The sequence below is a fragment of the Thunnus thynnus genome, chromosome 2 (assembly GCF_963924715.1).
Source record: "Thunnus thynnus chromosome 2, fThuThy2.1, whole genome shotgun sequence".
In the NCBI taxonomy this organism is placed as follows: domain Eukaryota; kingdom Metazoa; phylum Chordata; class Actinopteri; order Scombriformes; family Scombridae; genus Thunnus; species Thunnus thynnus.
Window position 1 is genome coordinate 6,879,434 of NC_089518.1, and position 27,554 is coordinate 6,906,987.

The following is a 27,554-nucleotide window of genomic DNA, read 5'->3' on the forward strand; positions in this document are numbered from 1 at the left end:
TAAACATTAGAATGATTGTCTATTGTGAACGTTTTATTTTGAACATTTTTACCGGAAGTATCGCTGTGATATTGCGTCTAACTTAATGCTAGTGGAGTCAACAGGTCTTCATAATCCTGATTTTTCCCGCCCCTCGGTGGTCAAAATGAACAACTGCACTTTTGGAAATAACAGATTTGATCCCAGTAACATTGTATAATAAATGTTTGAGAGGGACAAGATGCCAAGGTAAGAAGAAATAAATTTGACTTTGAATCAAATAAATACGCTAGCATAGAAATACCCTCGGTAAAACCTTTCAAAATAAAGTGTTTAAATTGACCATCAGAGTTTACATCCAATATAAACGCCCTCATGCCATCAAACCCATCAAGAAGCAAGACCATGGGTATAATCAAAACTATATATGTACTATATATACTACATACTATATAAATAATACATACTATATGTTGAAGCCTCCAGACACGCATTTGCAAGTTTTAAAATGTGAGCAATCAGTTTACATAGCCTAGGTAAACACCTTGTAGAACTTTTTACTTAAACACATTAAAAAAAAAAAAAATCTGTATCAGACGTTGAAGGTATTTTGTAGCAGCGTGTGTTATAGCCTAAAAGATTAAATGAGGGTTTTTTAAAACTGAAAAGACGAATTTAATCTACAATTAGGGTTTTCTGGCTAATTTATAATATTTTAGCATGAATGATTCCTGTATGTTCTCATACACCAATACATGTAGGAATCCGTGAACAATCAAGTCTGTGACAAGTGTCATAATACAAACATAGGCGCATAACTATGTAGGCTCATAAAGATTCACTGAAAAACATGGTAAACATGAACCCTGCCCTCCACCGGGCATTTCATGACATATGGAGAAGGATACCTGGGCTGTTAGGTGTAACACGCAATCTAATACCATCTCAAAGGCACTATCTTCACTAAATATGCTTCCATATGTTGTACAATTTATGAATGAAACAGGTATGTTTTGATCATTTTCAGAGGAGCGAGGACGTTTGATAATTTACAACGCATTGTGTCTCCGAAAGGGTGTAACAGCGACTGTCCAACCAGCGAATGAATGAGCGCCCTGGGATTGTCGTCCAGGGCTCCTATTGGTCCACGAACATGTCAATCTCGCACGGACCGTGGTTGGTTGCGGAGCAGGTGAAGTGTTGCCTGTGGTTCATCACAGGGCAACAAACAGCAGCGTACGCCGCCGGGGGGACGTCAACGGTGGAGTACGCGTCCATTCAGGGAAAGGTCTGAGAAAGACCGTTACTGGGGCTTATACATGGAGAGCTGAAACTGAATATGAGGTTAACGTCCTTAATGATGTGCATATCTTCGGCTCTGCTAGTTATTTTGCATGTATATATTGGATTTTCTCAAGCTGCACCTCGCATCAGTCTTTACGATGCGTCGCCTCTCTCCAGGAAGCCCGGCTCAGCCTCCGACACCTGGGAGACCTTCCACACCGACAAGCCTCGTAGTTTACCCGAGAGCAGGGTCGCTCTCGGGCCTCTAGCCGGACTAACACCGTCGCCTGCCATTGTTTCTACCGGCCTAACGACGACTACTAGCCCTACCTATAAAACTGCAACCACCTTCCAGCCTCCAACAACGGACCCGACCACCACCACCACCACCGCTTCTCTCACTGGAGTCATTTCAGCCTCTAAAGAACAAATTACACCACCGATTTCCAGATTAACCGGTGCCCGCAAAAGATCCACCGATGCACAAACATCACTTTTTGCTCCGGAGAAAGCGCTGCAGACCTTGGTGTCTATGGTCTCCCAGCGTTCAGCAAACGACGCCTGGTCTGCGGATAATATCGGCACATCTGTTACCTCACTACAGAATAGTCAAGGTGAGTAACCCCTGCATGAAATATCATGTATAGGCTACCAAATGAGCCCCATTTGTTTCAGCTTTTTTTTTTTGTAAATAATGCGTTATAATCGAAAAAATAAGACATTGAGGGACAAACTCTGGGATGCTTTTTTTTAAAAGCACACCCATGTTCATAAAACGATTCACAGAGAAAGAAGACATCCATGTCTGATGTAGGCTGCTAGAGGAAGCAGGATGGTCGCACTGTGGTTTTGACGCAGAGAGCGACCGAATAAACCAGATTGCAACAATGGGCAGACCCTCAGACTGCATGCTGTACCCCTGCAAATCATGAAAAACACCTCATCCTCTTTTCATTAAAAAAAAAAAAAACCTCACACTATTCGTGCACACATTTCTACAGTGTTTTTCTGTGTTATATTCCAGAGGCCTTTATTATAGGATGAGTGTTCCACATATTACAGTGGGTTGGAAAGGAGGGGGGGTGTGAGTGTGAGGGGGTGTAAGGTTGATCCTGTCGTTGTTCAGTCAATGTATCCAATCCGCTGGTGCACACAGCATCCACACTGGCCCAAGATCCTTTTGTGTTAGATCAGGCATGTTTGATACTGACAGGAAATGAGAAGACGTTGCTCAAATAGCTGCTTCACCCCCCTACTATTGTTGTTTGTATGGCATATGTAGAACAAGGCCATCCAACCAAAATGGCCAGGCAGCCCAAGCCATGAATGAGCAATGACAGTGGAGCCCCTCCTCTCACACCTCACACATCCCAGCATCCATGTGGATGTGTTGTTCTCCAGCCAGCGCAGCAGCAGCACAGGCCCGGGGATCCTGTTCCAAAATGGATCTTTAACGCCTGATGCAACCAAAGCTTTGGGTTTGCAGAGCAGATAAGATGATGTTCCCCCTTTTTTATTAGGAAAAAAGAGCTCATTAATTCTTCCTAAACTGCATATTCTCGCTCTCCAAGTTGAATTTGCCGTTCCCCTATAAAAATATGAAGAATTTGCAATAAAAATGGCTTCATGGTTATTTTTTTCCCCCTTAATGTCTATCAAACACTCATTATTTTTCTTCCCAGAAAAACACCATGTTCTAGTTGTTACTTCACGGCGCCCTGAAGACCAAACATCAACTCCAGACCGCTGTGTTTCATTCTCTGACTGATATCGGCCCCTCGCATCAGGGGTCCAGTTCAGTGATGGTTTTTTTTTTTATGTTGACCCTTTGTTCTCCACAGTCTGCCCTACCTTACTGTCAGTGTTAGGAGGAGGATTAGAACAGCTGATCAAAATGGCTGTTTTTTAATGTGCTGCGGTCTTAGAGGGCTGCTAATAATATTATTGTTTTATGGTGTGATTTATGGTTCTGGAGTCTGATGCATCAGTATTGCAGATAAACCGATCTGAAACAGTGACACATTCAGCCGCTCCTCTTATTAAATCAGCACATGTTATTTATTGCCGTTTGTTTGAACCCTGAAGTCAGAATGAAATCCGCACCCTTGTGTGAAATCATACATGAAAGCCTCGGCCTGCCTTATTGAAACCATCCCCAGCACTCCTCATTGTTCTAGTGTAAAGGCCACTCACATGATAATATCACGTAAACAAAGGCGTCACCTGGGTTAACGCCTCGCCCCAGCTGTACCAGTATACATTCTCTGACTGTGTAGGGGCCTCGCCAGCAGATATACAAGGCGTGTTTTCACATAGTTCAAGTTTTCCTTCTCTGCGTAACATCTTTCAGTACTTTCTGAAAGCTGATAATGTGGTTTGACGCTCAAACCCAAATGGAAAGTGCAGTGATTGTTTCCGTGCCGGGGCGCCTCCCACCGCTGTACTTTTCACCGTGCTGCCACAGACGGGCGAGCAACGAGGAGTTTTGAGACGTGACTTGTTCTAAACAGCCTGCCGCTGCCTCTGTCTGAATACCAGCCGTGCTGTCACACCGCTTCACAGCGTTCAGATAAATAGGAGAGAGGTGAACACGGCCTCTGTTTCCCCCCCTCGTCTCTCTCCTCTACACACAGGTCCAGTCCAATCCACATCAAACCTGCTGCTGTGTGGCTTTGCAGATCACCCCACAGGGCCCCAATCACACACCTAGTGCAGGCGGGATTTTTAAGAATGAAATACAGTGTGTGTGTGTGTGTGTGTGTGTGTGTGTGTGTGTGTTTGGAGATATGCATTCACTGGATCTCACACATTCTCAGTCGTTATCAGAGCCGACAGCTCTTCAGTGGATGTTACTGTAGATTAGGGCCCCACAGTAGAGTCCACAGGCTTGCATAACCACGGGCCTTTCCTTAGTTACATAAAAGTCCAGGCAACAGTGGAAGAAGAGCATAATATGAGTGGGACGCCCGAGCAGGAATACATTCAAATCCAGCTTCTCTTTATCGAAGCGCTGGGTGATGCGTTGTGTGGAAACATACCACTCAGTCGTCTTATCTGTCTCCTCTCCTCGTCTGACTGCTGAGCACAGAATGCAGACGTCTGTCACCGCTTGCCACACCTAACCTGAGATCAGATGAATAATAGATTACTACTCTGCAGGGTCATCCACGTGTCTGTCATTATATCCTCCGGTTTCCTCAAGCGCACCGGTTTGAAACGCACAAAATCCATCACAGCAGGTTTATGAAACATTGTTTACCACAGAAATCTTTATTATGTGAGTTTATCATATAGAAATAACATCTTGTCGTATTACACTGATCTAATGCCAGCATGGTCTTTTTAAAAATCATGTTTTCTGAATAATACAAAATGTCTCTGTGTCGTGGAGGATATAGAAGTAGGCTTGAGGTCGTCTTTTTGGATTCCTGGATGGGTGATAAAAATCTGGACAAGGAAAGTGAATTAGCACAGCCGAGCAGCTCCCAGAGAGCGACGTGACACCACGACACTGTGAATGGAGCAGGCAGCTTCACGTGAATGATAGTGGAAGGCTGGTTGTACTTACACGGCTCAAGTCTGGCAATATTCACTGTTTTTCTTATTGGTAACAAATTCCATGTGCAGACAAAGAATATGAAAGTATTGTGTGTTTGTGTATCAAAGGCTGATGTATCTTCTATGTCTGAGCCAAACTATTAAAAAGACATCAGTGAGCCACGCCGCTGCTCTGGTTGACATGTTCCTTCATTACCACCAACACACACACTGTCATTTATTCTGACTCCGTCCCACACACACACACACACACACACACACACCGTCCCGCTGCCAGAAATACTCACTACGACATCAAATGTGTATTAATCCACAGCTAAAAGTAGTCCCCAACAAATGTGCTATTTCCTCCTTTTTGAGTGACGTTTTTGCTAAAAAAAAGCTATAGTTCCCAAGAAATTACTCAACCTTTACTAAAAATGAAACAAGATCATTTATGACTCATTTTAAACACTAACCAGAGGGCGCGGGGCCGAGGGCCATGAACGGGATGAGGAAGGAAAATGTTTCAAAGTTGGTTTTTGTCTTTTTATGGGATTTGTTGACATTGAGAAATCTACGTCTTCATGCAGTCTTTCTCATCTTTTGTCTCTCACTTTTATCGCCCGTCCGCTCAGAGGGCGTCTGTAACTGCAGCAGCGGCGGCGAGGGGATTCTGGATCCGGACGAGTGTGATCAGAGCACCGGTCAGTGCTCGTGTCTGTCGGGCTACAGCGGCCTGCAGTGTGAGGACTGCGAGGAGGGACACTTCACCAACGGCACCAGCGGCTGCCTGCCCTGCGCCTGCGACTCATTCGGTGCGGTAGACAACCTCTGTGACAGGTGAGACTGTTTACTCTGCTTCATCTATCTGATAACCACCATCTGCTCATGTATCCTGGTTATACAAGTCACAGGTGTGGTGGGTTTTCATGACGAAGCCAGACGTGGCCTCTGGACGGTTTGTGATGTACCTGCAGAGTGACTGCAGCTTTTTAAAGTAGTACTATCTTTAGCAGCAAAAGTGCCACGGCCTGCCAAACCCAAACCGACTGTCTGCTGTGAATTAGGGTTTGTTATCTCATAAAGAATGAGACAAGATGTTCTGCGGCTCAGCTTTGCTCAGACTTTCATGTTCATCATAATGTCAGAGCCTTGCAGAATCATTATTCCGGCCGTTGAGCCAAGTCCTTATCCCACAGGCCTCCCTGAAGGCAGCACAATGTTCAAATCCTGCTTACTCCTCCGATTCAAAGCCAAAAAACACACGGCGGACCTTTTTACACGCAGCCTCTCACAAGTCACAAGAACTGTGACTCGGAAAAGAAGCTGCGTGCGTAGGTTAGGAACGCGGTAAAAATAGCGGCTGTACTTTCTGTCTCTAACGAAGAAGAGAAGGAATGCTGCTGCTTTTTCAAAAGCCTGGGCAAATGTCCACAGTGTGTGGAGGATTTGTGTTGTCATGCTCTGAAAAATACGTCACAGTAATGGCTTACATAAGCTAAATCCTAGATGGAAACACAGGCTGTGTTTTTCATGTTTCTGTAGCCTGAGAGGACTGTGTCTAGAGCTCAAAGGGAAGTAGGTGAAGGTGCAGGCACAAGGGTTATTTCAGGGCTCCGAGCTTTCACACAGTAACACACCTAATACAGTCCTTCTCAGACAGTCTGAGCCTGGCCTCTGCTAACCCTGCTAGCCTAGCCTAGCCCCCCTCAGGAGCTAATCACTGTGAGTTACACAGATTAGCCAGCTTTCCGACCCCCCAGAATGCCTCTTTAGGTTTCTTTCTCATTAAGTAATGAGCCATCTAGCTTAGACAGAATCAGTCGCTGCTTTAGTCGTGTTCACTGGGACAAGTTATGTACTGATTTTAAGACATATGTTCAGAAACTACACGCTCAGCCAACAAGCTGAACCTTGTACCTCATTATAACAGCGAGTTTTATTGCCTTCATTCTGCCTATAACAGGTGTTACACTGTGTCCTAACATCTCATTACACCTGCTTAAACCTCCAGGTAATCTCTCATTTTCATTATTAAAAGTCCACAATCCATTTCAGATACTGTAGCTAAACCAACAACTACTGAAACAACAACAGACATGACACACCTTGAGGGCAAAGTACACGGACACTTAAACAGCCACGTCATTCCAAAAGCAACCATGAACATTAAAGGAACAGTTTGACATTTCAGGAAACCGCTTGTCTGCTTTCTTGAGAGTTTGATGAGAAGATTAATATCACTCTTTATGCTAAGGCCCTAGTGACAATATCTACCATACAGACATGACAGCAGCATCTTATCTAACTCTCAGCAGGAAAGCAGATAAGCTTGTTACCCGATATGTTGAACTATAATGGTTTGAGGTCAGGCCAGTCAGGTTCTTCCACACCAAACTGGGAAAACGATTCCTCTATGGAGCTGTCTTTGTGCTCGGGGGCGTTGTCATGTCGAAACAGGAAAGAGCCAAACACAAACTGATGACACAAAGTTGGAAGAACACTAGTGTCTAAAATATCACTGTATGCTGTATCGTGAAGATTTTTAAAGACATGGACTAGGTCGTCCACATACTTTTGGCCATATATTCCAGGACACATGCAGGTTAACAGCAGCAGCCTCCAGTGTTTCTTTGCACTGCAGTTGTGGTTTCATAATGTCATCGGCTTAATGACAGAACCCCTGAATTATCCTCAGAGAAGCGTTGAGTCAGCCAGCGTGTTTTCATCATCTCATTAACAGCCGCTTGATGTCGGGAGCGTCGGTCGACACATTGCAGGTGCGGAACTACAGATACCTGTAGAGCTGACGAAGAGCAGCGCACAAAGGAAAAGCTGCAGAGTTTTAGATTTTTATACACAAAAAAACAATCAGACATGTGCAGCTGAGCCTGAGACTGTTGCGTTATGTAACTGCAGCTCAGAATAGAGCTGTCTTCTGTCAGGCTCTGTTTAGGTAATGTTTCTTTTTGCATGGCCGAGTATATGCTACATACACCGCCTGCTATTAGGAATGTCCCTCGCATATCTGTTTGTTCGCTGTAGCATTTGTCTTATTCTTGTGGAGAGCTGGCCAAATATAGCTGACATGACATCACAGGGAGATATTTGCAGCAGCTGGGATTGACTGTAATAGAAGACTTATTTTCAGCTATCTTAAAACATCAACGTAAACTTCCGAATTCTGCATCATCATCCCTCAGTATCAAAGAGTGAGAGCTTCTTCCCGGAGCCGCTGTCCTGCAGAGACAAACATCCAGCAATCATACAAGGAGATGAGCTGTATGGAATATCAATCTGTTCACTTCCAGCAGCCAGCTGACATGTCCTCAAACTCAGGATCTGACTTTACTCACTTTAAAATAAAAGCTGTTCAGCGTCATGAACTGATGACTTAATGTGCCATGATGTAACAGCACAGACCATATCTAATGTCAAGAAGTGTGCAGCACTGTTTAGTTTGAAGAGGCTGTGATACAGTTTGCCTTCATTCACTTTGCGTTTTGGCCTCAGTTGACACTGGTTGTTGTCATTGTGGGAATATGAAGCCGAGGCTGCGCTCTTCAACACCATAGATCCCAGGAGGGACATCGAATAGGGAAACAGCCATCCGTCAGTACAAGCGAGCGCTGACTTCTGGTTGTTGATTAACTCACCTTTCACAAGAGCTGCTGATAATGAGGCAACCTGTGTTCACTTATCTGATGGTACAAGTTCTCAGTGTTTGTGTGGTGTGAACTTATACAGGGGAAATGTACAGAAGCTGGCGGTCGCTAAGAGACTTTGATATACAGCCTGGTCTCTGCGACTGAAATGCAACTTAGTTTGTCTTCAGAGTGTAGCTACTGGTTCAGTGTGAGATCAAACACATATAGAGCTGAAACAAATAGTCCATTCAGTGATTAGTCAGTTATCACAAAAAGAATTACTGATAATCAATCATTTCTATCAGGTATCAAGTAAAAAATGCTAAACATTTACTGGTTTAATGTTCTCAAATGTGAGGATTTACTGCTTTTCTCAGTTTCTATTATTGTCAGTTGAACATCATTCAGTTTCAGATTATTGGTCGGACAAAACAAGAAGTGTTAAGATGTCACCAGGGGATCTGGGTAATTGTGATTGGCATTTTCACTATTTTCCGGCACGTAATAGACTTGATATTAACTGGAAAAAAATAATGCATAGATGAATTGATAATGAAAATAATTGTTATTTGCAACTGTAAAAACAAGGTAAAGAGTCTGCAGCCACATAGCTGTTTTAGCTAAATGCTAACCTCAGAATGCTAACAATGCTAATAATGCTGATGTCAAGAAAGTGTAATGTTTACCATGTTCACCATCCAAGTTTGTGTGTTAGCATGCTAACACTAAACACAAAGTACAGCCGAGGCTGATGGGAATGTCATCAGGTCATAAACCAAAGGATCGGACAAATCCAAATTTAGACCATCAAAGTTTTTATTATCCATCATGAGGGGCACATGAAGGACACCTCATTTTATGGCAATCCATTCAATAATTGTTGAGATATTTGAGTGTGGATCCGCAGACAGACACTGCTTACTAAAAATCTGCCAGTATGTCCTGGATCAACACTGTTAATATGAGATAAATATTTCTAAACCAGTCATCAATGGAATTGAGTCTATCCTGGGACACTAAAGCTTGAGTGAAACCCAGACTAATGAAATTCCTTCAGGGTAAGCAGCTTTTTAAAGCCGGGTGACATCTGTAATTGCATCCTTATTCAATGTTCTTAACAGCCTTAATGAGATTTCCTCCTCTTGTTCAGCCATAATGTGGCATTCTGCCTGCAGTCGTTCCTCAAATCATGTGATGTAAAATGGACACACGCTGTTAGCCAGTTTGTTGGGTTAGGTCAAGCCAATATTTGACAAAAAGCAGTATTAAGCACTTGTGCTAACAGTTGTATCAGTAGTGTATTTGGGTCAGATCCTGTGGGCATTTGTCTGTAAGGCGTTTCTTTTTACAACACTGTACAGTCTGTAATGAAATATTGATTGTGGGTGCAGATGTTTCCGCCTCTGCATTATGTGTCACTGTGCAGTGTATGCATCAGTGCCATCAGTGCATCTTTATCCTGCATCATCTGCACTGACTGTTTATCTGTTTTATTAGCTGTAATTAATGTTACATTCATGTGATGCTGTTGAATTCAGATTCATGTTTAGGATAGGAAACATAGATGTCACACAAAGAACAAGCATGAATCTATCATTTTTATTTTTGACAAAAATAACAATTTAAAGATGGCCAACATATGACCTGCTGAGCAGGTTTCCGGGAACTACTTAACAGTTTCAAACTGTGTACCTGTTTTTACTGAAGCATGTGACTGAACGTGTGTTTCTGCCTAAATGAGTAGAAACAGTGAGCTGATTCCCAGCATACAGGACTCATACTGGCCTTTGATTCAATACATTATAGCAGCCAGGTATTATTTACAGGTAGTATATTTAGTAAGTATATGTGTTCGTAGCATCTAGTATCAATTGTAGTGTCAATAACTGTCAGCTTGCATCCAGTGCTCGGTCAGGTTCTTAGTATTTTCAGATATTTCCTCATTCAAATCATAATTTTGTGAGATTTAGTTCATTTAGTGTTGTTTTGTATGAAGACAAAAGTAAATGCTGATGTCTTTGGCCAGAACTGATTTTGTGAAAGAGAAGAGAGTTATGTTAATGTTCCTCAATGTGAATTGTCAAGAAAGGATTGAACAATAGCCGCACTATGTTTTATTAAGATTTTCTGGTAAATTATGCATTAATTTAGAGATCTATGCAGTTTCTACCATTGAACACTTGTGTGTTTGTGTCTGTCAAACCCAGTACATCCAGTACAGAGACAGGTCTGGGATATGGTTAGCCTAGCTTAGCACAAAGACTGGAGGCTTAAAGTAAAAAAAAATGATATGTCCTTCAACAACTCCCAAGGTTTATATTTGCACATTGCATCCCTTTGTATTGATTGTATCCAGTTTGTACATGTCCATTACATCCATTGAACATGTATATTTAGACGTACCGTCAAACAAAAAAGCCTTTGTGGTTTTAGGAGCAGTTAAAACTGGATCTCTTTATTGACCAGTGACTGCATGCAGCGTTTATAAAGACCTCGCCTTACAATGTGGTTGTCAAGTTTGTGCCGTGTTATAACTCTAAAATGTCAGAAAGGTGGAAAATACCAATCCCACTTTTCCACAGCCCAAGGCTCTTCACATCGCTCGCCAACTAACAGTCCAAAACATCAAATCCTCACATTTCACAAACTCAAACCAACAAATATTTGGTATTTTAGCAACAACAAGACATCAGTTATCTAAAAAATAACCTGTGGATTGATTGGTTGATTCATTAACAAGTCGTTTAAACTCCAGGTAAACATATTTCCTAAGATTTTGGACTGTTGGTTTAAAGAAACACTGGCTCTTCTGTCCAAGGGTTCAGTGGACTCTTTTAGTGTCTGGTTAGTTGTTTCCATCCCAACAGGTGCAAACCAACATTCCCATCAACACTCCACCGTATCTATCAACCCATCACGATAGTGAATCAGCTAAAACGACATATTTCACCTTCAGCTACAGGATTTTGAATGTAGTAAGCCATCCTCTGAACGCCGGCTCGTTCACTCTCATAAATAGTCGGACACGTTCACGCTTGTGTTGAGGACTGGAGCCAGGACAGTGGTGAAGAGATCACAAGTCCTGCTGCTCTGTTGCTCAACACGCCCTCTCAGGATGTGACTAAACCTGCTTAGTGTAGTTCCCTGTTTATTTTGGCCAGCTATTCATCTCATGGTAATTAAAGCAGAGATCACTTCCCCATTACAGAGACTGCTGTGATCCGACACATAGAACAACAGGCCGCGGCCAGCGTTGCGGCAGCAGGCACAGAATGGGGTTAAGCTCCGTCGCCCATGTAATACTGACCTACTTAACATGCAGATCTGACGCAGAGCCACGAAATCACACCAAAACAATAACAAAAGGCCTCCCTCCTAGCCAGAGAGGGCACAAATTAACATCCAGATCACCGATCACTGAGGGAGAAGGATTCAGCAAGACGCGAGACTCTTGAGAGAGCAAGGTGTCCCGCAGTCACCCCTCCACTGGTCCAGCAGCGGAGCCGGTGAGCTCGCAGGCTGCATAATAGATGACAGCCTTCTTGTTGAGCTGCTCGCAGTGTAAGATGACAGATTGTGCCGCATTGCCACAGGTCAGCGTCTGACTGACTGCCAGCCAGTCAGAGAGGAGAGCGGGCCGCGGTGCTGCATTAAAGGACCGTTCCTCTCTGTTGTATATCACACTGGATGCTTTTCCAGTCTTTATTGCATTATGAGCTTACACGTTATTACCCGTACAAATGTGTTATTCTGTGGTGGCTGCGTAGATGTGAAACATGGTGTGTTTCCTCTCTCCTCTGTCATGCAATAATTAGAAAAAAAGAAGCATTTTCTGATGTAACTGCAGCAGTGATTTCTTCTAGGTTTTAGCTTTTATTTTGTGCACCATAGAACACATAAATGAAAGGGAGCAGACCAGCTGGCTTTACTGGCATGCTGCATGTGGCATCGTGTCCAGGGTGGGCAGCAGATTTTACTGCACATTGGTTGAGCAATATGAGAATGATAGGATATACGTTAGTGTATCGTTTGTGTTTTTATCCCTTTGTCTCTGCTTCTTTAAGGCCATTGTGAGCAGTGTTGCAATGGAACCAGAAGTATTAGCGGCTGAAGATGTCAGTTATTGAAAATATGAACCGTCACTCATGCCGGTCTTTGGTGAGCTGTTGGCAGAGACGGTTCCAGCCATGCAAAGCCATGTGTTTGGCACCGTCTACTGTCTGGCACACGTGGTACTTTGTTTTCTTGTCACACAAGCTGCTGATGCAGGTCAGCACAAGTGGCGTGTGCTGTTTGTGTGCTGCATGTAAATGGTGGAGAGAAACCCCACCCATCTGGCACAACCCGGCGCTGTGCCTGTTGGGCTTCGGAGCACGCTCAGAAATACAGGAAGTAAACCAGTGCAGCAAAAAAATATAGGCTACCAGTTGTAAACAAAAGTGGCGATATAGTGTTGTACATCCTAAAAATCCTTCCACGGGTGTTTTGAGCCATGATGGATTTCCTCAGATTATTTTGTTGGCTAAAACATCAGTTAATCAGCCAATCGAAGGCCTGCAAACCACAAACATAATGAAGGTATTCATGTCACACAGCAAGGACAAAAAGGGTCAAGGACCGTTTTCATTACATCAGTGCTCCTATAATGAAACCTGTGTTCAAATATGTAAATGAAAGTTATTTAAAATCATTACATCACTACTGTCAGCACCTCCCTGTTTACTCTAACTGCTGATCAGGGAATAAGGAAGTTTCTTTATAGCCTAAACATAAAAAGGAAATGTGTTTGGACATCAATAAAACAGTAAATGTAGAGGACAAACTGATCTGCAGTTTCATCAGTTTCTGCAGCAAAATCTTCACTCGTGAGGAGAAGTGGTGATTGATGATGATGATGCAGCCAGTTGGATATTATATCTCAGGGTCATAATGCTGCATGTGGATACTTTTTGATATTGTTGGATGTGTGTTTATGTGTGTGTGTGTGTGTGTGTGTGTGTGTGTCTTTAGCCGGAACAATGGGGACTGTTGATCTCCCAGCCTCGTCCTCAGCGGTGCCCACGCCCCACTAAGCATCGCCGTGGGCCTCCTCATTTGCATTAAGTGTAGTTGTTTCAACAAAGCCCGTTTGTATGAAGACCCACGCACATGCTCCCAGTCACTCATCATTTACTTCAGTCGTTTTGAAGTCATTGTCCACAGATTACGTTTGCGAGTCCATTGTCTGGGTTTGAGGGCTGATCAGGCTTGACTTAGCCTTGTGCTTTTCCTCCGGAAATTACCTTGAGTGAGGGCGGGATCACAGGGGAATGATGCTGCTCATGTGACATGGATGGAACAAACAAAGCAGCTCGTTTCCCTCATATATATATATAAATAAGCAAGCACCTATATTTAACAGCCAGCACAGGACGGTTAGAGTGCAGATCCAGCTTGGAAAAGACACATTAACAAATGAAGTAAGTCATCATGAACGTGTGCATTATTGCTGAGGAGCTCAAATGTAATTGGATTTAAGTTTGCCGGAGCATTCTTGAAGGAATTATCCGCTAAGATGTTCTCAGCTGAGAGCAATCATACTTGCTTATTTAAAACACATGAAGCCAATAAAAAGCTTTTATGCTCAGAGCTCTAATTTCTTATATTTAGTCCTTTTTATAAAACAAGGTTGGTTCGAGCCTTTGTGGAGCCGTATGTAGACAGTCATTTAAGTATTTGAGGAACTTGCACTTGAGTATTTCCATTTGATGCTACTTTATACAGACGGGTGACAAATGAAAGGAAAAACTGGTCCAGGTCTGAATGCTTGAGCCCTGCAGTGAGGGGGTCTGGTGGTTCTGTTTGCTGACATAGTTTGTCCCCTTAGAGGGAAGGGTCACTGCTAATCTGAGGATCACCTTCATCCTATGATGAAACATTTCTATCCTGATGGGAGTGGTCTCTTCCAGGATGACAATGCCCCAATTCACAGGTCACGAGGGGTCACCGGATGCTTTGATGAGGATGAAAATGATGTGAATCACATGTTATGACCTTCACAGTCACCAGATCTCAACCCAGCTGAACACCTATGGGAGATTTTGGACTGACGTGTTAGACAGCGTTCTCCACCACCGTCATCTTTTTGAAGAACGGTGTTCATCCCTCCAGAAGAGACTTGTAGAATCAACGCCAAGACTGAGGAACAGCAACTGCAAAACTACTTAGAGGAAAGTGAAATGAGCGGTCTAGACAGCTCTGAGCTGTAACTGAGCTTCCCCACATGCTTCTACCTGGAGCAGAATTATGGAAAGCAGATGGATGGATGAGAGAATCTGCAGGAAGTCAAGTGTGGAATCACCCGCAACAGCCTGGACATCAGATGTTAAGAGTGCCATCCAAAAAGCATTGTAGAGCCGCCCAAACACACACACACACACACACACACACAGCTCGAGCATCGGTGTTGTGTTGCATTAAACGAAATTCTCTCCACAACTGTGTTTTGATTGTATATCGATTTTGTCTTGTGTCTTTCTTCCTCTCCAGCTCAGGGACATGTGTGTGCAAGACGGGAGTGTACGGGCCCAAATGTGATGAGTGCCACCCGGGTTTCTTCCACTTCAGCAGCACCGGCTGTCGGCCCTGCCAGTGTCACAACCACACCAACTACTGCCATCCACAGTCTGGTGAGTCTGTATCAGTATCGTTCTCATCCTTTAACTGCTGCTTTCCTCTTAATAAAAAAACACATGGTGGGTTACAGGATGGATTAAAAAGAACATTTTAGAAATGTAATTACATTTTTTTTCTGCATTTGTCACCAGAAAATAACACTTTTTCTCAGTAACATTCTCATATATATCATCAGTTTGTCTCTTCATCTTAAGCTTGTAGTCACCCAAACATAGCTTTAAAACCAGGAAGACCACCTCCATACATGAGTTACACTTACACATTTTTAGGATTTTTAGGATTTAGCAACAAAAGCTGTGTGGAAGCAGTAACACCTTTACTTACCTGAGTATTTTACATTTTATGACTCTATTTCTTTTTCATACAAACCTATGATTAGTTAATAAAATAAGATGCATTGTTATAGATTAAACTAGCCACTAAACCTTAACAGTTCAGTCTAAAACAGCCTGTATAAGACGGGAATGTTGCGGCGTTCTGTATAAAAGGTATGAACACGCGATCGGGAGGCGTTGTTGTTCCGCCATTAAGCCGGCAGCAGACGTCTGTGTAAAAGGGACAGCCGGCATGGTGGGAATACTCACGCTGTCCTATTACACGTGACGCCTCTGATTCCAGAACGCCGGAACGCTATCTAAAACCACCCACGTGCCAATGAAATTCTCATTAAGTTCCCTGTAAGTTTCCCTCCTGGGCTTTGTGCAGGTTAACACCCTGCCACTGTATGCAGATGATTATCTGCTGTGTTTAATTAGAGACTTTGGCAGCACACAAACCCTCCAGTTTCCCTAAAGTAAATATTTACTGTGGAACCAACACACGAGTGTGATATTCAACGAGGAACTTGACTGGAGTGAGAAAACTGCTGAATCAGAAGCAAACTGTAAAATGTTTAAAAAAAAAAATATCACAAATCCAGTTTCCACTGGTTTGTGTTGCTGTGGAGTGTTGGACTGGATTTTCCTCCTCTATGTTCTCGCCTCCCAGCAGTCAGGCTTCGAGGCTAAAACCTCCAGCTAGTGACGAGCTGGAAAAGGAGGAAAGGTGGAGGAGGACAGCGTGGTGGTGGTGGTGGTGGTGGTGGTGGTGGGGTAGTTTTAGAAGCCATATGTCTTGCCATTATAATGCAGGGGCAGATGGAGTGCTCAGTGTTCACAGGGCGCTGGATTAACATAGCTCAGGTTTGACAGCTCTCTTTACAGACTGACCCTGGCCTCTCCCCAGGGCCGCTTACACAACAACACATTGTGCAAATGCAAATTATATAGTATCCCAAACACTGCGTACCTCAGATAAACATGACAGGGAGTCGTCATTTCCAACATGACTGACCCATTGTTTTCTACTCAAATAACATCCAGAGACTTAATAAAAGACAAATGAAGATTTTCACTTCATCCCAAACTGGAAAGATGTTCAGACAATGTTGGACACAAGTTGTGTGATTTGATATTCACTTCTTAACATCATATGTGAAACCTGCTTTAGAAAATGTGTGTGTTTGTGCACTTTTAAATCCATGTTCCTTCAATTTAGCATAATACATACAAGCTTGAATTTAGTCTCATTTCACTTGAAGACCCATAATTTAGCAACAAAAGCTTTGTGAAAGCAGTCATTTCTCACCACTGGCCCACAATTTGGTGCGGTGAAGTACTTTTTTCCAGGGTACACCCTCCCTCTGTTCAACCAACAATTAAACCTGTAATGTGCTGGGTTTATTCTCAGTCAGTTTTCATTCTTTCCAAATGCAGCAACAGCTGACTTCACTTATTAGCAGCTCCTCTAACTGACGGTGGGTTAATGCACGGTTGGAAGAGGAGCCTGCAGACTTTTCCACACCTTATGGTTGAAACCACTGTCACACAGAGATGTAGCAATCCAGGCAGCCTGCAGACAGGTTAAGTCATGTCTACATAACCTCTGTCCATGAGTATGCAGGCACAACAACTCAAACACAGACAGAAGCTCAACTGCAAACAACACAATGGAGGTCATTCTCTCACAAATATTTACTATAATAACAATTAATATCTAATATTACAATCAACATTATCATCACAAGTCAGTATGAAGATGGTGATATGTAATATACTGTAATATACACCCTCAAATCTCATATGTCTGAGTGTCCCTTAATGCACCAACAATAAAAACCAGTAGTCCCATATGTAGTATGGGAGTGTTCATACTAATTGTATACAGTATATACTATATACTAATCTTTGTAGCATATAGTTTTTTGCAGATAGTACACAAGAAATCAACATATTACATGGTGTTATACTTTCATCATTTTTAATTCTATAGATATTTACTGTTCTTCCGCTGTAATCAGACCTCTCTTACAAAAAAAAGATCTTGATCTTTATGAAATGACCTCATTAAATAAAAGTTATAATAATTCAAGTCATTTCCAGAGTATCTAACTTGTTGTGAGGTATTTCTGAGTGAAACAGGACAGACAGGCAGGACGTCACGTTTGCAGATCCAGGAGAAAACCGCTGACCGTTTGACCTTCCTTCTGTCCCCACAGGAGTGTGTCTGAACTGCGAGGGTAACACCCAGGGATCCAACTGCGAGGAGTGCAAGCCTGGTTCCTACCGCAGCCCCGGCACTGCCCTGACTGAAGCCTGCGCACCGTGTCCCTGCTCCAATTCCACCTCCACCGGCACCTGTCACACCGGTCAGTCCCTGCTGCTCACAGCCACAGATCAGCCCTTTAGTCCAGTTTCTTATCTGTAGTGACTGAGCAGGTTGTACCTTACTGGTTTAATACACACCATTAAGTCAGTGTTTTGGTGCAGTCTTAATGGTACGTGTACTCTATATGTCAACTTTCATTTCTTTTATTTCATTGCAAAACGGTAAGCCTAGATAGAAATCTTTGCTTAGCATCCAACACTAAAACCCGACACTGATGATGTTTTTTAGACAACATTTCCCATCATCAAACTGCACTGTAGCTGTGCCAGAAATATCTTATCCTCATATCTTGTTATCTACTTTTGGCCAAGTTATCTGAGGTGATAAGAGAAACGCAATCAGAGAGAAACAAGATGAAAACTTACCGATACAGGCAGTCAGTCTGGCTCACAAAGTTAGAAATAAGAAAAAAACAGCACCTAACATGTGTGGCAGTATTTTTACATAAAACCTCTATTAATATTTGAATCGTTATGGTAATATTCAGTTATTATCCTCTAATCATATAGCAGTATTTATAATGCAAAGCAGACAAGTGATGGTCTCAAAAGACGGTTCCACAATGATTAATCTGTCCTAAAACAACAGTCTGAAAGCTGTAATCATTCCTCCTCTTCATACTGACCGTTAGAAGAGAAAAAGCTCTTTCATTATTTTGGCGTAGCGGGCAGTGAAGAGGCAGACAGGAAACAAGGGGAGAGAGGTGGGGATGACATAAAGCAAAGGTCTCTGGCTGGAGTGGAAGCAGAGACTTGCCAACTGCCATGTAGGTTGTTTTTTTCCCCAAAATGTAGCCAGAACGCTCCGGAAAAAAATAAAAATAAGTTACACTGAGAGGTCAGTACTGAGAGTCAGAATCATTGTGGTTGATGGTTATAGTAAAAAAGTTTTTATTATTTTTGACTTCTGTTATATTGAGACATTTATATATTGCGACAACTTCAGTTTTTTGCCGTGGTTGTGGCTGTTATCAGCTTCATGAAGAAATCCTATTTCATCACCAGAAGGCTGTAAAATAGTTTGATTTTTAAAGAAAAATGAAATAGTCGTGACATTTTTCCTGCCACTGAACATGTGAGTGATGTGGGTGTCAGCAGGGTGTTAGCAGTGCCTGGTTTATGTCAGCACAACCTTTTAGAGAGATGGAAAAACCTGTGCTTTGAATGATCAATTCAATCAGGAAACATTGACTTGATCCATGTATATAAAAATGGAAAGTCTTCTGGTCAGAGTAGAGAGTCTGTGTCAGCTGTGAGTGACCAGTCATTACTAACACAGTCTAACCACCGACACTGAACAACACTGAGATTGAAATTCAGTCCCGTTAGTGAACTGAGTGGTCTTTCACATGAATAGTTCATGAATCAACACGTCTCTATTAGCTCGGCGCTGCAGGAAAAATTCTTCAGTTCTCTGGAATAAGACAAAAGTGTTTATTCGGTGGTGACTGATGTGACCAAAATGACTGAATCTGACTACACAGTATGTCGCCAGTGTCTCTCAAAACACACATCTGTCCGTGTCGATTAGCTTTGACCTCCGCTGTGCACTCTCAGCACACATGATGAGGAGGACTGCTGCCCTGAATTTTGCCTCTCAGGATGTGTACAGTTCCCACACTTGTTTCAGTTACTGTAGTCATTGTAGTGTTGTTCTATGTATCATTTGAGGGCAATGTGGTTGTTATCTGCCTTCTACCTCTAATGTTTACTAGATATACTTACCTTCAATCTATTATTATAGGGCATGAGGAATTGATTTATTACTCAGGGTTAGGGTTAGGGTTGGTATTTTTGGTAATAGAATCATCTTTCAGAGTTGTAGAGAGCACAAAGCAGAGTTCTGCAGACAGTTTGGGATTAACAGTGACCTTCCTGTACGACCCCGCTTCTTTTACCTCCAGGCGGCTGCTGCTCCAGTTACACAACACACCCAAAGGTCTCTATTGGGTTGAGATCTGGGTTGAACTACAGTCTCTGTCATGTTCCTGAACCACCTGAGTTGTGCCTGAAATGTCATTTTATGAAGGCTAGACTAACCGTGAAGGGACGCACCTGGTCAACGGTAACGCTGAAGGTTACAGTGAACGCACGTCGCTGCCTCCAGTCAGCACGTCACAACAGGATCCATCACAGCAGACGGTGTTTTTCTGATCTAATCTCCCAATATCTGTGAGAAAATGCCTACTACACTCCTCGCAGCTCCAGGCTTCTACCAGCTGTGTGTGAAACGCTCCTCTGTTTGTCTCAACACCAAGTTATTTTGGATAACACTGTGATTTCTATTAAGCCACACGTCTCAGATCAAATCTGCACACCAGCTACAAGCGCCTGAAGAATTCCCTCCCTAACCTAGTTATCAAATAACCTGCTTCTCAGTGTGTTCATGTCAGCGTCAGAGCTGTGGAGTAACCCAGTTAAGCTCATACTCTAATTATCAGAAATCTACAGCTGCCCACAGGAGGAGTTATACTGTAGTTCATAAACAACTGCGTTATAGAGTCTTATAAACCATTTATTAAGTCTTTACATGCTGCTTCTAGATGCTAAATAGGAAGACTTCAAGTAAACGTTTTATTTTTAATGCATTATTAAGACTTTTAACAATCGTTAACAAATTACCATTCAGTGTTACCAAGTGCTCGATGTGTTAGTCTGCGCCTGCATCTAACAATTATTTGCATCATCAGTTAATCTAACAGTCATTTTCTTAATTAACTGATGAATCATTTGGTTTATTAAACATCAGAAAATGGTGAAAAATACATCACAATTTCCCAAAAAGCTGGAGGGGACGTTTTAAAATTGTTTTTTTTGTCTGAACAGCAAAACCCAAAGATATTTAATTCACACTGATATAAAACAGAGAAATCCTTTCATTTTCTGAGCTGTAAACATCAAATATTTTGCATATTTTCTTGAAAAATGTTTAATTTTAATGAATTTCTTAATCAATGATGAAAATAGTTTTCTATGAATGGACTAATGAGTTAATCTTGTTCATACTGTTTTGCTGGTGGACAGAACACAGGAGGTGTATAAGGAGGATTGTGTCACCTGGTTTATTTGTGGTAATAAGGTGATCAATCAAAAAGAGATTAACTCTCATTCCAGGACCTTAATAAGAGTTTGGCCAGGAGCCGCGTTACACCACGTCAGCTTGTCATCAGCCCTTTGTGCTTTGAGTTCGTCTGGCTCAAACATGGCACCGTGTCAAAGTGGCTTAACAGATCACAGCTTACGTCAAACTGCACTTGAACCTTTTCTTCAGCAGTGTGTCAGAGTCTTCGCTCTATTCAGTAACTCTTCATGTTCTCTCACCTTGCCGTTCCCCTTTCTGGACCAATCATCAGCAGTGTCGCCTTGTCCTGATGCCCCCCCCCCCCCCCCTCATTGGTGGCGGGCTGCATGGCAACAGCCATGTATAGATGCACTTAGGCTGTCAGGTTATGTTTGCCCCTGCCAGGGGCCGCAGTGGAGGTTGTGCAATGTGGGAGGGAGGGGAAGGGACACAAACCAGGCTGAGCTGAGCTGGGACAGCATGAGCACAGCTGAGCCATTTCAGCGCCACTCAGGCAGCAAGAGGGGGTGGGGGTGGTGGGGGGGGATGGGCAGCATCACGTTGTCTGTGTAGACAGCAGCCTTACAGAAAGAGCTACATTAGAAAGGAAATGATGAGAAATATGCTCGGCATTATGTCCACAGAGAGCTGCTCTTATGTTAAGAGTGTGTGTGTGACTGTGGAGGATGTTTTGGACCAAACACCGGAGCTGGGAAGAGAAGCAGCCTCCAAGTAGAGGTTGCCCTGGCAACAGTGACAAATGAGAAGATGCCACAGTGCAGTATCATGGCTCGGCACCAGAGGATAGATGCTTTCTAAATGTGTTGATGAGGCCTGTTGCAGTAAATGAATAACCCTCCATACTGACACACTGAGAGGTGAAGCAGAGCATTGCACCAGTTCCAATGTGGGTCACACACATCCAATCATCCATGTGTGATTGTATCTTTACCCAGTGGTATGGTGGGGCTTCATTATTTAATGTCCTTCTTACATGTTTTCTTCTTTTACTGTGAGTGTGTGCCAGACAGTGCTGACATGGCCAGCAGCTACCAGGTGTCATAGCACAGTGGAGGATGATGGGTAAACAAGCAGGTCAGGTCCTCTGGCCCAGCGCAGTGCAGCTCATGTTTCCACCTGGTTATATAACCCAGCAGGCCGGCTGCCTTTGAACCCCCAGCAGAGGTTAAATCAAGCTTATCAGGAGCAGCCTGCTCAGTGCTGGAATACAACAGAGTCACATGACCACACCAGATAGAGACCCACATCTAGGCCATTGGAAGGCACTTATCTGTGTCTAATCATTCAACACTGAGTGCTGTGGTGTTGCGAGGACTGGAGTCACAAACGCAGAGCATCAGTTGGTCCACAGATGCTGCAGAGGAGGAGGAGAACAAACATGAATCATTTTCTTATTGTGATATCAGTTATTTATAAGAATCATTCGCCCATCTTTAGGAAACTGAGACAGTCTTACTTTATACTTAAACCCAGCCGAGCTTCCCTCCCAGGAACGGCTCCAGGAGGGGGGCCGTTGCTTCCCTTATCCAGGTGAGGAGCAGTGAGATGGCTCTGTCTTCAAAAGGCCTGGGGGGGGGGTAGGGGACCTTACCAGGAGCTTTTGCCTTGTCATTAGGACGTGTAAAAGCACTGCTTCTATGATTTTAAAGGGAGCTAGTTGAGGCGGTTTGGGCATCCCGGATGCCACCCTGTGGAGGTATTCTGGGGGTGCATGGAACTGGGAGGTGACCTTGGAGCAGAGCTAAAACATGCTGTAGGGATTATAGATCCCATCTGACCAGGCAACATCTTGAGATCCCCCATGAGGAGCTGGAGGACGTTGCTGGGGAGAAAGATATCTGATCTAATCTGGATGGATGCCTTTATTTTCTCATTGTTCTTAAATTTATAAACCTATAAGCTTGCTTCAGGTGGACACAGTTTTAAACCAGAGACCTATACTCAGTAATAACGCCAACACTCCATGCAACCAAAGGACATACACAGCTATTACAGCACCTGGTTTTACCTTTAAACATGAAGCACTTGGCTTGAAACCAAAAGCCAAAGCCCTAATACATCTACTACTCCTTTAACTGTTACCACCTCACTACTGCTACAACTACTGCTTCATGTCCATTTTATAACCTTTTTCAACATTTTTAGTGTACAAAAAATAAAATACCATCACACTATCATGCAGCTTTAGAATAACTCGGTGACATAGCTTGGTGAGAAGTTTCCCCAGAAGGACAGTGTAGTGTACTGTTATAATGTATGTGCTGTTTGACATGCCAGGATGTGTTAGGGCATCACATTACCAGGGACCGGAGGTTGCAGGAGAAAGCTGACCCTAGAAACGACACGCTTGTGTTGCTGATCGAGACTGTTGGAAATCCCGGTGAGGAAATGGGATCGATTCTAGAGCAAATAAAAGAACTCCAAGGTTCTCTCTTTATTTAGATCATATCAATCTTTGCTGATTAGTAAAATGCAGGACTTACTCGTGGCACCTCACCATGAATGTGTATACTACCCAAGTTGTATAATAAACAACTAAATGTATACCATAATGTCATCATCATCATCAGATATAACAGCAGTGTTTGTCTCCACTGCTGAACAAGGCTCTGTCCCAGGTCAATATTCTGTCATTGTGAGCCACCTAGTGGTTCCATCTGGGACACCACTCGTATTCATGTGAATCTGTGTATGTACATATGAATGAAAGATTTAAACATAGTGCTCAGTATTGTATGCACAGGGGTGCATTTTAGACAGAAACAGTCAATAACAGGAATATAGCAGAATGTATTTAGATGTATTTAGCCTCATACCTACATCATGTTGTTGTCTGTTCCTGTCCAGATCCCAGTGGCTCTCCAGTATGTGACCAGTGCCTTTCCTACTACACTGGTCCACAGTGTGACCAGTGCAGCGCCGGTTTCTACAAAGCGTCCGGGGCTTGCGTTCCGTGTGACTGCAGTGGGAACGCAGACCCTCAGGGCCCCACCCAGCTCTGTCACCCCGACACTGGCCACTGCCTCCGCTGCACCAATAACACCACCGGGCCCCAGTGCCACCTCTGTGCTCCGGGATTCATAGGGGACGCCCGAGCACATAACTGCACCTCTCTAAGTAAGACCAAACCACCAGATACTGCTCAGTCTATGACATAAAAAAATCCTAAAGATGGTCATTCAGTAAAATGTAGAGAACATAACTACAAACCTTTGACTAAATTATGAGGAAAATAATTCAACAGATATGCTGACTGTGTCCCATTTTCATACTGTATCCAGATTTTAACTGTAGTTTGAACAGTACATTCACACAAATGCCAGCCTGCAGATTAAAAACCCTTGATTTTTGAGTAAATTGTTGTTGGAGCTCCTCAAACAGACTGTAGTTCTCTGACAACAGCTCAGAAGGGTAATGGGTCTTTTTCACAGTAGGTACTTTGATGCGTTATAGTAGCAGAAGCACGGGTGGAACTAATAACATTAACGATGGCTCTGTTCCACCGAGTCGCTCCACTCAGTCATGCAAGAAAGCCGAGATGCACAACTGGAAAATCACTGACAGAAAGACTGCTAGATAAGGTAATATCAAATATATCATATATATACGTATCTAATTACTATCTCCAATTGTAGAATTTAGCAGCTATAGGTTTATATAACTGTGAATTTAAATAATAAATTTCTAATAAAAATCCAAAGTAATACATTTAAGGAAAAGGCTCCTCCCACCTCTACATTTTGCTTAAACTCGTGTACAGACACTTTAACTGGTGGAACTAATAACATTAATAATGGCTCAGTGTCACCATCATGCACACTACCAGGGTCCTGGAACACGCACAAGTAAATGGAATGCAGCCATTAGTCATGTTAATTGATTATTAATTACACCTGTGTCTTTTTTTTGCTGTTAAAAAGTCCAAATATCTGCCATGAAAGATGTCTATAAATCCTTGAAACCGGCTTTAAGATTCTTCAGTTTTACATTTGCGTACAAATTGGATCATCACATTTAGATATTATAAAAACTGTTTGTATAGTACATGTATTGCCTGAATACTGAGTGCCAAGTATACCAAGTATACAATAAGTCATTTCAAATTAAGGTAAAGGTTCACATCATAATACTTATAGTACTGATACAGTTTTCTGCATACAGTCTTAAATGGTGTGACTGAAAATCATCAGTTATTTTATAAGATTACACTAAGTAAAGAGTGCATGCAGCAGGTGAGTCTGCAGGCGTCTTTTTGCCACAAGGGGTCACTAGATACTTTGGTTAAACATCAGTAAGCTGGAGTCTTGAGTGGGGAGGGGTAAAGTGTTCTTCAATAATGACAGGCCTTGATTGACCACTCTGGATTGTGGCTTTAACAAAGTTATCAAGTTAATGTATGATAATGCTCTTCTCTCCTCAGCTCTCCGGATCATTCCCACACCAGCCGGTACAACCACAACAGCGGCCCCCACATCGAGTACATCTTCCTCCACGCCTGCTACCAGCACCGCTCTGACCTCCGCCGCAGCGAGAGGCGTCCCAGCCTCCACGTCCAGCAGCAACACGAGCACCGCGCTGAGCACCGCCGCTACCACCCAGGCCCTGCTGACCAGCCTGAGCAGCCCCACCGACAACACGACGGCAGCCCTGACAGAAGTCTCTTGGACGCAGTTTAACATCATCATCCTGGCCGTCATCATCTTGGTGGTGGTGGTGCTGCTGGGCTTCGTCGGAGGCGTGTACACCTACAGGGAATACCAGAACCGCAAGCTCAACGCCCCCTTCTGGACCATCGAACTGAAAGAGGACAACATCAGCTTCAGCAGCTACCACGACAGCATCCCCAACGCTGACGTGTCGGGCCTGCTGGAAGACGAGGCCAACGAGGTGGCGCCCAACGGCCAGCTGGCACTCACCACGCAGGGCAACTGCTACAAGGCTTAGCACTCCATCCATCGACAGACTGGACACCTAGATTTACAGATGACACAAAGCTGCTGGAAAGTACCAAATCCAAAGCTCCTTCATGTATGACTGCTTGTTGTTACCCTTCTCGTCTGCGGCACATCACAACACTTTGCAAACTGACAGTGAGATCGAGCAGATGTGATCAAAAATACGGAAAAGAGACGCAGACTTTCCACTTGAAACGTTTTCCCTTTTTGATATAATTTTGTGGGGAATGGGCGATCAGTGAAAAGGGTCCAAAGAAAAAAAGTGTTTTGTTTGAGTTGTGCCTGCAGAGGGCAATGTTGTGCAGATTTGTTAGGTCGTTGGCATGGCATAGGACAGGTGCCAAGCATACTCCTATTTGCTGAAACAATGATCCTAACAGCGGTTAGAGGACTTGCAGGAGCCTAGCATTTCATATATTTTTAAAATGGACTTTTGACTGTTTAAGTTATAATCGGATCACTTGACCTGTGATCTTCAACTGAGACAATGATTGTTATTTAATGAATTTTTATTCAGTTCTTATTTATTGGTTGACGTTTCATTCTTGGAAGAAATGCTGCACATGTATGATGTGTTTATTCATGGTGTTTTATCTTACGTGCTGTCGAATGGTAATTTGAATCGGACAATATGTTTCCATGTATAGTTTGTGTGTTTTTGAGAGAGTCATATGGGAAGATGAAGGCTGCTGGCACACGCGTTATCTTTTTGTTTATAGCTTCTTGTCTTTTCTTAAAGCGTGCCAGCTCACCTGAAGTATCCAAGAGGAGTGTTTCTTTTAAAGGAACTACAATTACCATTTCTATACTCTTACTGGTTGGCACAACTGCAGGGCAGTGACTTATATGAGGCTTACGTAAACCGTCATAATCTACTGTCTAATCTATGTCATAATCTAATCTGCTCTTTGCTGCCTACCTCAGCAAAATTTGAACAAACCATTTGAAAAATGTCTCGCATTAATGTAGAGGTCGGGTTCTGTGACTCAGCCTCAGAAGATAAGACTGTTTGATGTCTAAACAGAAACAGTATTCTTATATTGATACCTGTTTTTAGTCAAAAAATCCCACAGCCCACTGGTTATTGTTATCACCCACAGTCCAATTGCATCAGCTAAAACTGGGAGTTGCTGTAAAATCGATGCACTTGAAAGCCTCACACCTGATCCTGGACACGGATTCCATGTTTTCTGTGCTGTTTAGGCTACCGTCGGTTGGGTGTGCTTCTTTTTACCATGGCGAATGAGTAAAGCTAAATATGGGACTAACTCCTCAGGTACTGGCTCTTTCCCTAATGTGATCACTGTAAATATGATTATTGTACAGATGAATGTGAATAGTAGCACTATTATTGTACAGGTAGAATACTGTGTGTACACTGTCACTCGACGAGCTCCCAAACCTTTCACTCTCCAGGGTGTGACGTCGCAGTCAGCCCACAGCTTTTTGTATTTTTGTTTTTATTTCTTATTCTCAGTGGACTTTGCCATATACGCAGCTGCAGGATTAAAATGCACCACCCCTAACTGTTGCGCCCCAAAAATAAAATGATGTGAATAATACCCCAAAGTCAGAGCTCAACTCTCAAATAAAAACGGGGTTAACTGTTGCCTTTGTGTTTGTGCCATACCTTTTACTTAAATTACTGCTGGGTGTTTGAAAACATATCAATACTTGGTATGATCAT

At 43.1% G+C, this 27,554-nt stretch overlaps 1 protein-coding gene across 1 annotated transcript; it reads left to right on the forward strand.

Annotated features, from left to right (window-relative positions):
- Positions 1–1,061: 1,061 nt before the first annotated feature.
- si:ch211-158d24.2 (multiple epidermal growth factor-like domains protein 9) lies at positions 1,062–27,476 on the forward strand. Its single transcript, XM_067601174.1, has 6 exons — positions 1,062–1,877; positions 5,439–5,643; positions 14,979–15,118; positions 17,662–17,811; positions 23,760–24,029; positions 25,333–27,476. The coding sequence occupies exons 1-6, from the start codon at positions 1,319–1,321 to the stop codon at positions 25,854–25,856; spliced, it is 1,848 nt and encodes a 615-aa protein (XP_067457275.1). The 5' UTR covers positions 1,062–1,318; the 3' UTR covers positions 25,857–27,476.
- Positions 27,477–27,554: the final 78 nt, after the last annotated feature.

Coding starts and splice junctions, on each gene's coding strand:
- si:ch211-158d24.2 (XM_067601174.1), top strand. CDS start 1,319: ATGAGGTTAACGTCCTTAATGATGTGCATATCTTCGGCTCTGCTAGTT. Junction 1,878..5,438: donor CTCACTACAGAATAGTCAAG/GTGAGTAACCCC, acceptor CCGTCCGCTCAG/AGGGCGTCTGTAACTGCAGC. Junction 24,030..25,332: donor ACATAACTGCACCTCTCTAA/GTAAGACCAAAC, acceptor TTCTCTCCTCAG/CTCTCCGGATCATTCCCACA.